This window comes from Engraulis encrasicolus, chromosome 9 (genome assembly GCF_034702125.1).
Source record: "Engraulis encrasicolus isolate BLACKSEA-1 chromosome 9, IST_EnEncr_1.0, whole genome shotgun sequence".
NCBI lineage: Eukaryota > Metazoa > Chordata > Actinopteri > Clupeiformes > Engraulidae > Engraulis > Engraulis encrasicolus.
In genome coordinates this window covers 8,020,485-8,036,195 of record NC_085865.1, presented here as the reverse complement: position 1 = coordinate 8,036,195, position 15,711 = coordinate 8,020,485, and the positions used below count along the sequence as shown (strand labels likewise).

The window sequence follows — 15,711 nt, the reverse complement described above, 5'->3', positions numbered from 1 at the left end:
AATGACCCAGTGAGTTTTGACTTTTTTTTTTCTAAAATACCTTTAGGAAATTCTGTTCAGACACTTAATTTATGTTTAGACTTTAAACTTTAAACCAGAGCAAGGAAGCAAAGTCTGGGTTCAGCAGTGCGGCCCATCACTCTTAACTCCATCACGGTGATGTATGATGTGTATGTTCACCGGCCTAACAGGCAGGGAAGCCGACAGGGGAGGACAAAGGGGTCTGTTGTCCCGGGCCCAGGGAGAGAGGGGGCCCAAAAATTGGGTCCTCATTACATTGTATGCATTGGATGGGGGGGGGGGAGGCTTTCAGATTACTTTGTCCTGGGCCCAGCAAAAGCTGTCACCGGCCTAACAGGGAAGCAAAAGGGCATGACTAGAGTTAATTGAATTAAAAACAACATAACTCCAACCTCGAAAACACCTTTTAGCAATTCCGTACTATGTTTACACTTTCAATTAAAGCAATGGTGCCATTAAGCAAAGTCAATCTTCCTCACCAATGTCTAGGTTATATCTTTCCTCCTTCGTCTTGCTTGATGTATGATGTGTATGTGTTCACTGGCACAAGTTCATGACTAATCTCTCCACACATCTGCGTACAACTAAATAGATGAGATTATAATTACTTGGAAAATAATCAAATTGGGCTGTTTGGACTGAAAAGGTGTGCAAGACATTACCAATCTGGTGGTGGTATGTATAAGAAGAGGAAAACGTGGACCACACAGTCACCTCTCCAAAAGATCCCAATAGCAGTCACTGGTTTTCCATTTTTATTAAGAACACATCTTCTTTGTATGTACAAAGTAATCCAACAGTCTGACGTTATGAAACTAAGGACAACTGAACGCACAAGACCACAACTGTTTTTTCTCAGAAACGTCAAATTAAATCACCAGAACATCAAAATGAGATCAAACAAATTGGTTCAGATCTGCAGCAACCTCAAATTGTTCACCTGTACAAGGTGAACAACAATTGAATGTCTTAACAGTTATTGAAATGTCATAGCAGAGTATTGAAATGGTGGGGCTCTAGAGTAGTTCTAGCCTGGTTCTCACGCAGGCCGTCGTGCATTTTCGCCCAACTTCGTGAGCTCACACCCATCCGTGTGAGAACCGCGGGTTAGCTCTAGTGAGCCTTAATAAGAAATTTACAGTAAACATTTTTGCAAGAAACAAAGTACACCTTTAATTTTGGATTTGGCTCACAAAACATTATAACAGTATTCCAATATTCAGATTTCAAAATGCTTTACATGGTGTGTTTTGATTTCTGTGGATTTTTCTGGTCTCTTACCTCCAGAGGGGGACAACGCTTTAATTTGCAGTATGTTATTGCAGTACTACTCTCTACTCTCTTCTCTCTCTAAGGCTTTGGAGGCCCTAAGCATAACTGGTCAATATTGCATTTTGTCATAGTTCTTCAGTTTCACACTTTTGGCAAATCAGGGGGGCCCTTGTACTGTAGGTGGGGGTCCACAGCCATAGCCTGTGCCTTAATCCGGCCTTGGTGACAGCAGCATATAGACAACACTAGAATGCTATTGTGCTCTAAGGAATGTTACATCAGATTTGCTTTGAATATAGCAGACTCTTTTAGATAAAATGGACTACAGAAGAATTACAGCTAATTTAGCTGAGCTAAGGAACATGAGTTAGCAAAATACAACAGGCCTAATCAACTTAGGAGACACCGTTTTATCTAAAATAAAAGGGGAAAAGAAGGTATTAGCTCAGGTGCTGTTTCCACGTAGCTGGATATTTTTACATGTGGATATTTTTTTCTCCTGGTTGCATTGGTTTTGCATTGGTTTTGGCCTTCCGTTTCCACGTAGCAGATATCCAGGTATAAAAAGCAGGAGAAAAAAATATCCTGTTTATGGGGCTGAAACGCATTTGTTACAATGGAGGATTTATTTGTATCCACATGTTGCGTTTACACCTCAACAGGAGAAAAAAATACCCTGCTAAAAAAATATCCTGCTACGTGGAAACAGCACCTCAGATATGACTCAGCATAAACGTACACTTAAAACTTCCTTTAGAGGAAAAGTTTCCAAAGTTAAAATGCTTCATTTGTTTCTATGAGACAAAATAATAGTTCTAAGAATGGAAGCTCTCCAAACAGAAGAATGGATGTTTCATTGAAGTGTGGTTATGCAAAGTTTTTTTTTTTTTAAATCCCCTGTACTTATAAGACACTTCAGTTTTTCAAAAATGTTAATCTATAATTATAATTATACTATATCACTTTGTTGTAAAAAAAATAAAATAAAAAATAAAAAATCCGCAAAGAAGACAACTGCATGATATTTTCACAAAATACTGATGCTCAATTGTCCAGATTGATTCAACTGAATGCCTGTCTTTTCTGTGATAACAACATTCGCACACTTTCTCCTGATCCCTTGTGTTTTCATTACATGACGGCATATATGACTTATGATGGATGATACAATGAAACTCTGTTAGTCCAATTCACTCCTCACTCCTGGGACCTTATACATTCCATTCCTATTGCATTCATATTACACACACACACACGCACACACGCACGCACGCACGCACACACGCACGCACGCACGCACGCACGCACGCGCGCACGCACGCACGCACACACACACACGCACACACACACACACACACACACACGCACACACACACACACACACTTCAGCCCTTCCATGAGCTGTGATGTATTCCAGTTCCACAAACCTAGCCTACTATGAAATCTACAAATCTACAAATTTGTGAGAAAAAAAGTAAAAAAAACCCAAACAAACAAACAAACGAACAAAAGTTCAGTACTGTGTTAACCTCTTAGCGCAGAGCCTATGTTATAACCTTACTGCCCCCAAAAATTGTAATGGCTAAGTCTTAATCTGTTACTTAACGCTCTCAGTAATGTCATAGCAATGTTGTTATGATGTAGTTGAGTATTTTTCAGCAAATAGTGAATAGGTCCGCTGGCGACCCATCTGCACTAAGAGGCTACGGAAATAAAAACCCTGCTACATTTTCCCCACACAGGTGGCATCGCCCAGTAACCGATTTACCTGTCTCGAGCCCTCATTACCATCAGGTGAGCCACAGGAGCTTACTATTGACCTCTGAGAACTGAAATCCATCAGAAACCTGACAGGGCCCAGCTGTGGGGCAAATCGTAAAGCACTGCACCGTAGGGCTGCACGATTATGGAAAAAAATCATAATCACGATTATTTTGGTCAAAATCGTAATCACGATTATGAATCACGATTATTGATTTTTTGCAAATTTTTTGAAAATGATAACAAGGTGAAATATAACCAAGAATGAATTATATACGGGATGAGCAAAATAAAATGAATTGTAATAATTATGTAAAGGCAATAGCATGAAACTTAGGTGGACAGATTTCTGGCCAGAAACACCAGTCTGTCAGTATGTTCTGGTTTCAAGGTGGCTCTCAAAGGTAGGTCACTAGTCACTATTGCCAAGATTAAATCACAATTGAAATCACGGCTTCGATTTCACAATTTTATCACGATTTTCAATTATTTTTGATTAATTGTGCAGCCCTACTGCACCGTCACACCAGGGACTCTGGTTCGATTCCGGCCCGAGGTCATTTCCCAAACCTCCCCCGCCTATCTCTCATATCCAGCCCCGTCTATCTCCCCCCCTCATATCCAGCCCCGCCTATCTCTCCCCCTCATATCCAGCCCCGTCTATCTCTCCCACTCATATCCAGCCCCGCCTATCTCTCCCCCTCCTCTCCAGCCCCGCCTCTCTCTCCCACTCATATCCAGCCCCGTCTATCTCTCCCCCTCATATCCAGCCCCCCTCTTCACTACACTGTCCTAATAAATGTGCCCCCGCAAAACATTTTTAAAAAGAAAGAAATCTGACAGAATTCCCTTAAAAAAAAAAAAAAACTTTTGAGTACGGCGACATTTGAGTACAGTGACAATTTGAGTACGGAATGAGGATGTCCGGTTCACGTTCACAGCTTCAGAGTAGCTGTTTCACCTGTACTGAGCAACATAGAAAACCTTAGAAGTTGAGCGCTGTGTGAGCATGTCCAGGCCTTGTGCAGTCCTTCTTGCTGCCATTGCTCTCCTCCAGAAGGTCTGTGTGAACTGCCTGGTGAGACGCTGCTTGGTTTCCTCACGCGGGTGACTTTGCTGGGCCATCGATCTACAACTCTCTCTGTCTTGAGTTCCTTTGATCATCTACCAGGACGTTGGAAGTAACATCTCAACAGTCTGTGATCTGAAACCTGTTACTGTAGTTCGAAAAAACAAGTCAGACAGGCAGCCAAAGATGTGTCCGTCTATGCACTGCCGCCTTGTGGACACAGGAGGGATTTACAATTTAAAGAATGCGTTTCAGACGGACAGACAGACAGGCGGACGGACATACCCCTCTCATAGAGATGCTAGGACGCATCTAAAAATCAGGAGTTGAGTGCTGTGTGTGAGGATGTCGAGGCTTCGTGTACTCCTTCGTACTGCCCAAGTCCTCCTCCTTCAGGAGGTCTGGCTATAGTCTGCTGAGGTGGTGCTTGATCTGAGTGAACCCCATCTTCAGAATCAGTCATTTTTTTCCCTCACACAGGGAGCATCTTTGAGCTATTTTTTTCTTCACACGGGTTACTTGACCACTGAGCAGCTGATTCGCCTGTCTTGAGTCCTTCTAATCATTAAATAAAACTGAAAATCTGCTAAACGCCCATTACAAACCCATAGGTCTATAACCCCGGTTCTCTGCGGGAACTGAACGAGACATCTTTCCGAAACCTCTTCGGCAAATGGTCACGCTGCAGAGGCCGTAACCCACAGTGAGACGTGGAGTGATTCAACCGAAAGAGAACGCATTAGAAGTTGAGTGAGGTGTGAGGGTGTCCAGGCCGAGTGTACTCCTTCCTGCTCCTCCCGCTGCTCTCCTCCACCAGTAGCTCCGTCAGCAGCCTGGTGAGTCTGTGCTTGATGGCGCGACCGTACTCGGCGTCCAGCCCCGCCTCCTCCATCTCTGCACACTCCTGCACCGCACTCTGCAACTCCACCTGCAGGGGGAGCTCCGCCTTGGAACCCAGGAGCGTGGGAGAGAACCAGGGCCGGAAGATCTTCTCACAGATCACCTATCAAAAGGAGAGTAACAAAAAAAAAAAGTGGAAGAAAGAAAGGAAGAAAGAAAGAATGAAGAAAAGAGTGAAAAGAAAGCATGTATGAGAAAAGAAAGAAAAAAAAAGAAAGCAAGCTATGAGAGATGTGTTTTTTTTCTTCCAGATAAGCAATGAAACCGAGAGGCCCCTGGAGCAAAATTACCCCTGGTCGTCTCCTCTGGCTGGTGTCTGTCTGCTCTGGTGAGGGGGTCAGTGATGTTTCAGACACAGCCGTCAGGATCCGCTATCTTGTGGTGCCATCATCAGTCATATTCCTGTTACCTGTTGCCTGTTTGAAGGGTGCACACAAGTGCAGCGCGCTTGACCCCTCGGCCACCGCACAAAGAGTCCTATTGTGTTCTATGGCGGCTCAACTCCATCACACGTAGCTGTGGTCAGTGATCGGGAACACAGTAGTGAGCGAGGTTCCGGGAGGCCGACTGACCCAAAGGCTGCATGGTTCAGTTACACATCGTTATGTACGGTAGCCTGACTTTGTTTAATCCAACTGGTTATCTTTAATTAGTCAGTGTTAAGGAGCATGGCAGATGATTATGCTAGTTAAGCTAGCAAGACAGATGGAAAACTATCGGGTTTTTTTTGTAGAGTAGTAGAGTAACACGTTTGTGTACTGATTTATTTTAGTTTGTAGACTAATTATTAGTATTGCTATGTAGTAGCCGATTTAGTAATAGTTTTTCAGTTTTAAGAATCCAAATAAAATAAAATTTAAATGCGATTTTGTTCTCAGTACACCCCCAATTATGTGTCTCATATTGCAAGAAAAAGTGACTTTATAACTCCTGCAATTATAAGAGAAGTGTTATGAGCAGTGTTTCATTTGCCTTACAGTATGCTGCTCAGCTTTGATCCATCTCCTACAGGGCATCTAATAAATGCCTCTACTGTTTCCAGTGTCAAGCACACACTTAAAAGCAAATTGTTCTCAGATGTGTCATGTTTAATAAATGTAATTTCTTTTAATCAGCCAATGCTTCATTATATGATTTATGTGCACAGCTAATCATTCTATTTCTGATTAATTTTCCGTAGTCTTTCAAATGTTTTATAAGTAAGTATGCCCTTTATTATCCCACAGTGGGGAAATTCATGTGTTGCAGCAGTAACATACATACAACTTGTGTAAAAGTAGACGACATACATACAGACACAGGACCAAGAAGTTAAAAAAAATCTAAAAGAGAGATATAAAATAGATGTTATAAAAATAAAGATATTTCTGTCTAAATCCTTTACATACGTTAGTAGAAGGGCTTAAAATAATGTATTATGGTGTGTTCTTACGTATTATATATTGTGCTTTTTCGTTCTATCTTTTAATGTTACTTAAACAGCTTTTCCCCTTTGCCTTTTACCCTCTGAAAAGTAATGCTCTATGCTTTTCAGTTTTTGTAAATGATGGTGACCTGCTCTGTGTGATTGCTCCGCTGTAACTTACACAGAGGGTAAACATGTCAACAGTTGTAATTTCCCTGTCATAGCATACGAGTACAAAACACTAATTATGTGGCTGTTAGCATAAATCTCGGCGAGAAGCTGTTTTCAAGGTCCGTGCACTATGACCTCAACAATACGTAGCGGTCTGTGTGTTGAGTTTGAGCTTGAAACAAGGAAGAGGTGAGGAGGTGAGTAGGATGTGTGTGTGTGTGTGTGTGTGTGTGTGTGTGTGTGTGTGTGTGTGTGTGTGTGTGTGTGTGTGTGTGTGTGTGTGTGTGTGTGTGTGTGTGTGTGTGTGTGTGTGTGTGTGTGTGTGTGTGTGTGTGTGTGTGTGTGGGGGTACACATGGACATGTTTGCGTGTGCAAGTGTGCATTTGTGTTTCCCTTTGAAGTGCCTATACCTGCAGGTTGCTGTTTTTGCGTTTGGAGCTGCACTTGTGTGTGCGCGTGTCACACTTGGAGAGGCAGTCGAAGAAGTTGCAGTCGTTATCACTGGTGCAGTTCTGTTCTAGAATGCTCCGCATCTTCGGCTCAAAGAAGGCCATGTCCACATCGATGGCCACCACCTTACACACAACAACACGGAAGTAAAGGATTTGTTACAAAAGCTGAAACACAAAACACTCTTTTTCAAAAAGGGCGCTCAACTCCAAACAGTTTTTTTTTTTTACAAGGTCTTAGGGTGCAAGGGAACAGATTTGTACATTTCTTATAGAAAAGCTGCCCTGTCAAGTAAATTCTTGTATTCTACTTTAGTGGGCTAGCGTGACAGACAGACGTTTCGGCATTAGAATTACACTCGAGAGTGTGGCACAAACACACAACCATGAATAGTGAATATTAAAAAATTGAAAAAAGGCAAATCTTGAAAGTGTATTTCAGTATGCTTCAAAAAGCATTAGGCGTTAACCGAATTGTTCCTGCTCTAAACAGCAGGTATTTCTCAGACATTCCCTTACTCACAACACAAGAATAAAATAATTGTTACAGAAAATTGTCACACAAACAAACCAACAAATAGATAATTACAGCAAACAATAGCAAATACCAAGAGAGGATGTGTGAAATCACCCTGTCCTCTAAAAGACAAGGTATTAAATGTCCTGTTTAATTGTCTTGAGCTGGTAATGGTTCAATGATAATAAAAGGCTTTGGAGAGAAGAAATGGGAACGTGATATCTTCAACACTGCAGCAGCACGAGGTATTTCAGTATTTTTGTGTGCAATGCATACTTTTGAGAATTACCAGGTAATTACCTGTTACAGCACTCCAAAATATGTCTCCTTTTATAGGCTGTTCTCAGGCTTTGCTCATGCCCTTGGAGGCACATGTTTGGATATCTTTGCCTGACTGCACTAAACCTTACTTTTCAGTCGTTCAGATACATTTTTAAATCCTTTCAACTTATTCTACTTGCTTATATATATTTTTAAATGAGATTTTAAAAAGTCTAATAATAGCCCATGGTTCATCATATTTAGGTAGCATTTTCGATGCATTTTCTTTTTAAGGGACCACCGTAATTTGTCAATGTTATTAATATATGCGGTCCCTGTGTCAAATCAGTACACTTTCAAAGTTTCAAAACAGCAAAAATGTGCAAAATAAACTAAAAGGCTACTTCAAGGTGCTTCAATTCTTTCGGTCATTTGGAAATGATGTCAAATCTTTACTTGAGCAGCGGGCCAGGCAGTTCCAGCTGTGAGGTGGTGAACAGGGAACAGTTCTGGACATTTTTAAAACCCAGGCTCCTTTTTCACCGTGACAATTTGTCAAACACCACCTTGACAGCTAGATGACACTGTTCAAAGGAATGCCAGGGTTTCGTCCGTCTCCGGAGCGCATGGGCCCTATAACCACATGACTAACTGTGTGCAAATGGTAGTTTGGCAGGTCGCCAGACTTATCCAAATTGCCATTTTTCAACCACTTATAAGGCCCCAAATACCACTAGAGTCTGACACAGGGGATTAATGGGGCCCCCTACACATGAAGGAAAGTCCCAAGAGTGTGGAGCACATATATAGACTGACGGGCCGAGAACAAAAATGTTCAGGGGTTCACTGCCCAAGTGCACTACGGGGAACGAATCATTGCAACAAAAATTGTAACAAACTCTATCAAAACATTCTAATGGGATATTACAATGAAACATTGAACGGAACATGTACAAAGTACTACACAGTTAAAAGAATTCAGTGTTAATTCACCTCTTGGAGAGTGCTCTGGGAACAAATACACTCTAGAAGATATTAAATCAACTCTCAAAGGGTTGAACACTGCAACATTTACAGTATAGTGAATAAATGAGTGTTTCAGACATACTCCGCGTTCATTAAGACTGTTTAAGACTGTCCTATCCTGCACCATCCGTTGATTGTCACCTTGCTGTGCGGAACTCACCCCTAAAGTCAATATTTAACTCATTTCACCATTGTACTGTGTGTGTGTGTGTGTGTGTGTGTGTGTGTGTGTGTGTGTGTGTGTGTGTGTGTGTGTGTGTGTGTGTGTGTGTGTGTGTGTGTGTGTGTGTGTGTGTGTGTGTGTGTCTGTGTGTGTGTAACTGAGGTCATCCTGTTCGTGTGTGCCTGTTTGCATGAGTATGTGTGTGTGTGCAGTGTAGCTGTGCATGCAATCATTTGTGTGTGCGTGCGTGCGCGTGTGTGTGTGTGTCTGTGTCTGTGAATGCAGCATGTCTCTGTGCATCACTCAACTGTTAGGTCTTTCCGGATGGCAAAGTTCTCCGGCTTGATGTCGCAGAGGTGCAGGCGGTGTGCAAAGTCGTCCTCAAAGTGTCCCACCATGTCCAGGAAGCTGAGAGCGATGCGATGGATCCTCTCCCTGCTGTCTCTCCCCCCCGCCGCCTTCCCGTACCACGAGCTCTGCGGGTCAGATCCCGACACAGGACCCGGCGCTAGGGCTGATCCATATGGGAAAAAAAACATACAGTATTAGGCCTGTAAAAGGTATACTGTATTGTATTTGTACCGAACCGAATAGACCTGTACCGAACCGAACAGTGCTGTACCGAAAGGTAGATTGACAGGCAACTCCGTTCATGTTTTCATGTTATGCTGGCACTACATGCAGAACGCTGAGAGAGAAGAAAAAAACAGATGTAGAGGCTTCTTCTTTGTGAGACTTTGAGAAAAGTACTATTTCTTACACTGATGAAATTTTCAATCCAAAGTAGCAGTTTGTATGTATTTTCCTTTTATATATACTGTACCAAAAACATACCGAACCGTGACCCCAAAAACCGTGATACGTACCGAACCGTGATTTTTGTACACCGTTACACCCCTATACAGTATATCACGATAACAATATATAATATCACGATAACAATATATAATATCACGATATACCACAATTATGTACGTTTTCAGTTATTCTCTTCATTTTCTCTTTATTATGTCATGTCACAAAACGTGAGTAAAATGTAATAATGTACGTATAAAATTAGTTTATCAAACTAAATTAGTTTATCATCATCACGATATACACGATACAGGAGAAAGGGCTCGATAGACACTTTTCTATCAAGATAACGATATATATATATATATTTTTTTTTTTTCCCATTTGTTAAGCACTTTGAGTTGCATGCCTTGTATGATACAGTGCTATACAAATACAATTATTATTATTATTATTATTATTATTATTATTATTATTATTATTATTATTATATATCGTCATATCACCCAGCCCTACCCGCCGCCGTCGCGTCGTCTGTCATGGAGAAGATGTTCTGGTCCCAGGCGTGGCCCGCGATCAGGTACTCCACGGCGTAGAAGTGTCCGCAGGAGCCCACCACCTTGGCCACGTGTTTGCTGAGGTCCTGTAGCACGCGGAGGAAGGTGTACTCCTCCTGCTGCAGCAGGGCCCAGAGGGAGGCCAGCTCGGCCTGGGAGTAGGCCCACCCCTGATGCCCCTCATGCCCCTGATGGCCCTGGCCCTGGTGGCCCTGGCCCTGATGCTGCTGCTGCTGCCCAGTCACATGCTCCCAAATCTGTGGAAGGGTGATGTTCAGGTTGGTCTCCAGACCTGGTAGAAGAAGAGTAGAAGTGTTTAGTTTTTTAAAAAAATATATATTTTTTATTTTTTGAAAATATTTTTTAGGGGCTTTTATGCCTTTATTTGATAGGACAGTCGAAGATGGTGACAGAAAGCGAATGGGACAGAGAGAGACAGGGGAGGATCGGGAAATTACCCCGTCCAGACTCGAACCGGGATCCCCGTGGGTGGGCATGGAAGCCCAAATGTGGGGGGCTTAGCGCGCTGCACCACAGCGCCCCCCAATTTTTTTTTAAAAAAAGGCTTTTTTGCTTTTATTTGACAGGACAGTGAAGGTAATGATAGGAGTGAGTGGGGAGAGAGAGACGGGGGGAAGGGTTGGTAAAGGGCCTGGGCCGGGAATCGAACCCGGGTCAGCCACAGGGCATATGAGTCCCCTTACTGCCCTACCATTTGCGGCAGAAGTGTTTTTTTACCTTAACCTGGTTTACTCCTGATCCAGCTTCCTAGTATAGGCTCCAAAAGAAACGAAGTATCCAAGGCACTCTTCCCAAAAAAGTTAAAATAGCTTTATTAAATGGCTAAATCATTGTAGAAAAGTTAAAAACGCCAACATGTTTCGGCCAAGGAGTGGCCTTCATCAGGGCAGAATCAATACTGAAGCGTCATTGGCGCAAAGAGCACCTTCGGACTACCAACCAAAAACGCTGTAGCCCTCCAAACTTTTCCTATTGTTCCTAGTATAGGCCCCTGGACTTCAGCTCCTGTACCTTTTTTATTATTAATTTATTGCTTAGTTATTTCAACAACCACATACTTTCCTTCTGGTCAACTTAGTTTCAACTTGCAGCCATTTTGTGTTTTTGCTCTTTTTTGTCCATAGAAACTAGCTACTGTACCTAATGAGTTCTTGATCTCCAGGGTGGCGTAGAAACTAGCTACTGTACCTAAGGAGTTCTTGATCTCCAGGGTGGCGTAGAGCACCACGTCGAGGGCCGCCAGCTCCTCCTGCGTGCCTCCGTTGCCCCCGGGGGGCGTGTTGGCGTAGTCCAGGAAGGCGAAGGGCTCGTAGGAGGAGAAGTTCTCCAGTTTGGACTTGAGCACGATGGGCACGCCACGCCACTCGGCCACCATCACCTTCTTGCCGTTCTCATAGTAGAGGCAGCGCTTGTAGTCCACCTGGCCCGCCACGCACAGGTCCTCGCACAGGTCCCCGCTCAAGACGCCCTGTTGATACTCCTCACACTGGAAGCAGAGCAGAACCATATATATACATTATATTATATTATATTACATTACATTATATTATATTATATTATATTATATTATATTATATTATATTATATTATATTATATTATATTATATTATATTATATTATATTATATTATATTATATTATATTATATTGCACAGGTCACCGCTCAATATGCCCTGCTGATACTCCTCACACTGGAAGCAGAGCAGAACAAAATATATTATATTATATTATATGATATTATATTATATTATATTACATTATATTATATTACTATATTATATTATATTGCACAGGTCACTGCTTAATATGCCCTACTGATACTCGTCACACTGGAATCGGATCATATTACATTACATTACATTATATTATATTATATTATATTATATTATATTATATTATATTATATTATATTATATTATGTCACATTATATATTATATACTGTAGGTCCTCCTCACACAGGTCACCGCTTTATACGCCCTGCAGATACTCGTTACACTGGAATTGGAGCATGACAAAAATATATCATATATTATATTATATTATATTATATTATATTATATTATATTATATTATATTATATTATATTATATTATATTATATTATATACTGTAGGTCCTCGCAAAGGTCACCGCTTGATAAGCCCTGCCGATACTCGCCACTCTGGAATCGGATCATAACAAAAATATTATATTTTATTATATTATATTATATTATATTATATTATATTATATTATATTATATTACATTAGGCCTACATTACATTACATTATATTATATCATATTATATCATATTATATCATATTATATCATATTATATTATATTATATTATATTATATTATATTATATTATATTATATTATATTATATTATATTATATTATATTATATTATATTATATTATATTACCGGTATATTATATTATATTGTATTGTATTGTATTCTATTCTATTCTATTCTATTCTATTCTATTCTATTCTATTATAAACTGTAGGTCCTCGCACAGGTCACCGCTTAATATGCTTAATACAACATTATTTATATAGCCCATAACGATGGCAGACTCCAGCACTATGTGTTAGAGGGGGGGCTCTGACACATCTCCCGCCACCCCTGTCACAATACTAGTGCTCCGCCCCTGATAATCAATGATGTGATGGTTTCACATAAGAGTTCAGAGATGTTCAAGCATCCAATTTTGGGCCCTTTGGGACGAGTTAAAGGAGCTTTTATGACAACTGCTCGTTGCATCAAATATCTTCAAGATGTTCCGGAATGTTGATCACATAAATCCCTGTTCATGATTTATCATTTCCAGTGTACTGAAGCATCATCTAATTGAAACCATGAATGCAAAGAAAAAAATATGTTGCATCAAGTTTTTAGGAGACAAGGTTCTCTCTCCCATTCCGGCCCCTCTTAATGTCTTTCTTTTCTTTTTTCTCAATCTGAGTGATAAAGCCAAGCTGGTGTCATAATCCGATGTTCTGGATTCCCCAAGAATGAGGAACCGTGTCTGGTGTACAGTATTTCCATCTGTAGATATAACAGCTGTCCCTAAGGATTCTGGGTATCTTTCCAAGGGCTGTTTTTCCCAGGCAGACGCTAGGCAGGCAGGCAGGCAGGCAGCTGTTGCTGATGGGCTTGCACTCAGTTAACCTTCTTTCTCAGACATCAGATCACACTCTTATCAGATTCATCAGATTCTCCCTGTTTGCTTATAGAGAGTGTGTGTCTTTATTTTTGTTAAACAATCATATTTTGATATTATCGCATTACGTCTGTTTTCTTAGGACGGTGTGTTGTGTCTATGAAAATGCCGGCCAAGCCTGGTGAAAAATAAGGTCTCACAGTGTTTTATGTGTCTGTCTTTGACTTTTATTTGAGGCAACATGTTCTTTATTAACTTATCTTGACTTATTTATAAAATCATTTATAAAACACTGTAGGGCAAGTCAGGTCTGAGGAATTCTATTAATGTCTGTTGTCTTGTAAAAGTTTGCAATGGATCATTACACAATATTCCAACAAAGAGTGTACTTAGAGTACACTACCATTCAAAAAATATTTTTTGTAAGTCAAGTTGTAGACATTTGTTGAATAGCTTAGTATTATCATGTCATAAGTATGTTGAAATTCATGAATAACCTAATTTAACTCAAATGAAACACACAACCAAAAAAACCTCTCGATGAAGTGTTTCTCAAAATGCTTGAACTTTATATTGTGACTCACAACACGGTGTTGAAAGTCTTGTAGCTGCTCAATCATTTTGTTTCTCGTACCAAGCCCTTCACATGTTACGTTATCCTCCCTCTCTCTCACTTTCTATCTGTCTCACTTTCTGTCTGTCTGTCTGTCTGTCTCTCTCTCTCACACACACACACACACACACACACACACACACACACACACACACACACACACACACACACACACACACACACACACACACACACACACACACACACACACACACACACACACACACACACACACGAAGACACACACACACTAGTTCTCTCTTCCCCCTCACTCTTTGAGTGTGTGCTGATGTAAACAAAAGAGTATCTATTCCCCCCGAACGTGTTTGCGTAAATAAGAGAGTGTCCTCTTCTCTGTAAACATGTTTGTGTAAATAAAAAAGAGAGAATGTTTCATAGCTGCGGTTTCTTCCTCACAGATACTGTTAACGCTTTATGTATGTAGGCCTATGTAGCTGCCCAAGCAATAGCAAGTGGTCATCGTTGGCATGCCAGGAATGTTATGATCGAACCACCAGAGACAGATTTTCCCACATTACCACTGCACAACATTCTTGCAGAGGGAAAAAACATCCAGATTAAGTAAAGTAGTAACAGTCTGAGGGAAACCCTTCGAAGAAAAGTTTCAGCTCCAGTCTAGCTGGGAAAAAAAGACTCCAAAAAATGTTTTAAACATCACCATGGTGCTGCTGCCATGGTGTGTTAAAATATCATTGTGGCAAGTGTGGAGAAAAAAAAAGTGTCATTTTCGCTATGCGGCTAATGAGCGTGAAACCACGCTTGTCCAGATGTTTATTCATGCTTACCAGAGCCGAACAATGAGCGTATTCAGCCCCTCACACACACACACACACACACACGAAGTTTGAGCTGAGAGACACTGGCCATCCGTTCAGCTGAGAACAGAGTCAGTGTTGTGTCGACTGTCGGCACAGCCTGCTGGAGTATAACGGAGTAAATAGGCGTCGGGAAGAAAGTGATGGTCGTCTGGTCTCTATCTCCATAGCTCATCTACGAACACTTCCCAGTTTTATCAATATGTACACATATTTATTGATTTATTTTAAAAATTATGTATTAAAACGAATAATAATAATAATAATAATAATAATAATAATAATAATAATAATAATAATAATAATTATAATAATCATAATAATCATAATAAATATAATCATAATACAAATGCAAAAGTCTGAATATTACACTAACAGGGCACCCCACTCCTATGGCAGCTTCCACCAGCGTCAACATCAACATCAACATCCCTTCCCCAGGATGTCCCCTTGATATACTGTAAGACCTTCATCTGTCGTAGGCGTAGGGAGGGATATACAAGCTCAACGTCTAGGGTAAAAGGCAACTTTAAGTGCGGTGTGTGAGTGAGGAAAATTAAGTTAAAGCAGAAAAAAAGTTATAGGCCTATCACGCGATGGTCAACCTCCCTACAGCCATTGATTCCCTCTGCTCTGCTGTCAAGCTGATGTGCCCATACATACTGTAGTGTAGGTGGTCTAACCAAGTCCTGATTGCCGTACGAGCCTACCGGCCCCCGGCCCAGG

The 15,711-nt window shown here is 41.0% G+C and overlaps 1 protein-coding gene across 1 annotated transcript in view; it reads right to left on the bottom strand.

The window, feature by feature from the left end:
* Nucleotides 1-3,869: 3,869 nt before the first annotated feature.
* The window catches only part of dipk1c (divergent protein kinase domain 1C), a 32,093-nt gene continuing 20,251 nt past the window's right edge, over nucleotides 3,870-15,711 (bottom strand). Inside the window, exons 4-8 of the mRNA XM_063206432.1 lie at nucleotides 11,578-11,875; nucleotides 10,328-10,660; nucleotides 9,325-9,530; nucleotides 7,011-7,175; nucleotides 3,870-5,126 (exon numbers count right to left, since the gene is read on the bottom strand). Of these exons, the coding sequence (XP_063062502.1) occupies nucleotides 4,863-5,126; nucleotides 7,011-7,175; nucleotides 9,325-9,530; nucleotides 10,328-10,660; nucleotides 11,578-11,875 (1,266 nt within the window). The 3' untranslated portion in view covers nucleotides 3,870-4,862. The remainder of the gene's footprint in view (nucleotides 5,127-7,010; nucleotides 7,176-9,324; nucleotides 9,531-10,327; nucleotides 10,661-11,577; nucleotides 11,876-15,711) is intronic.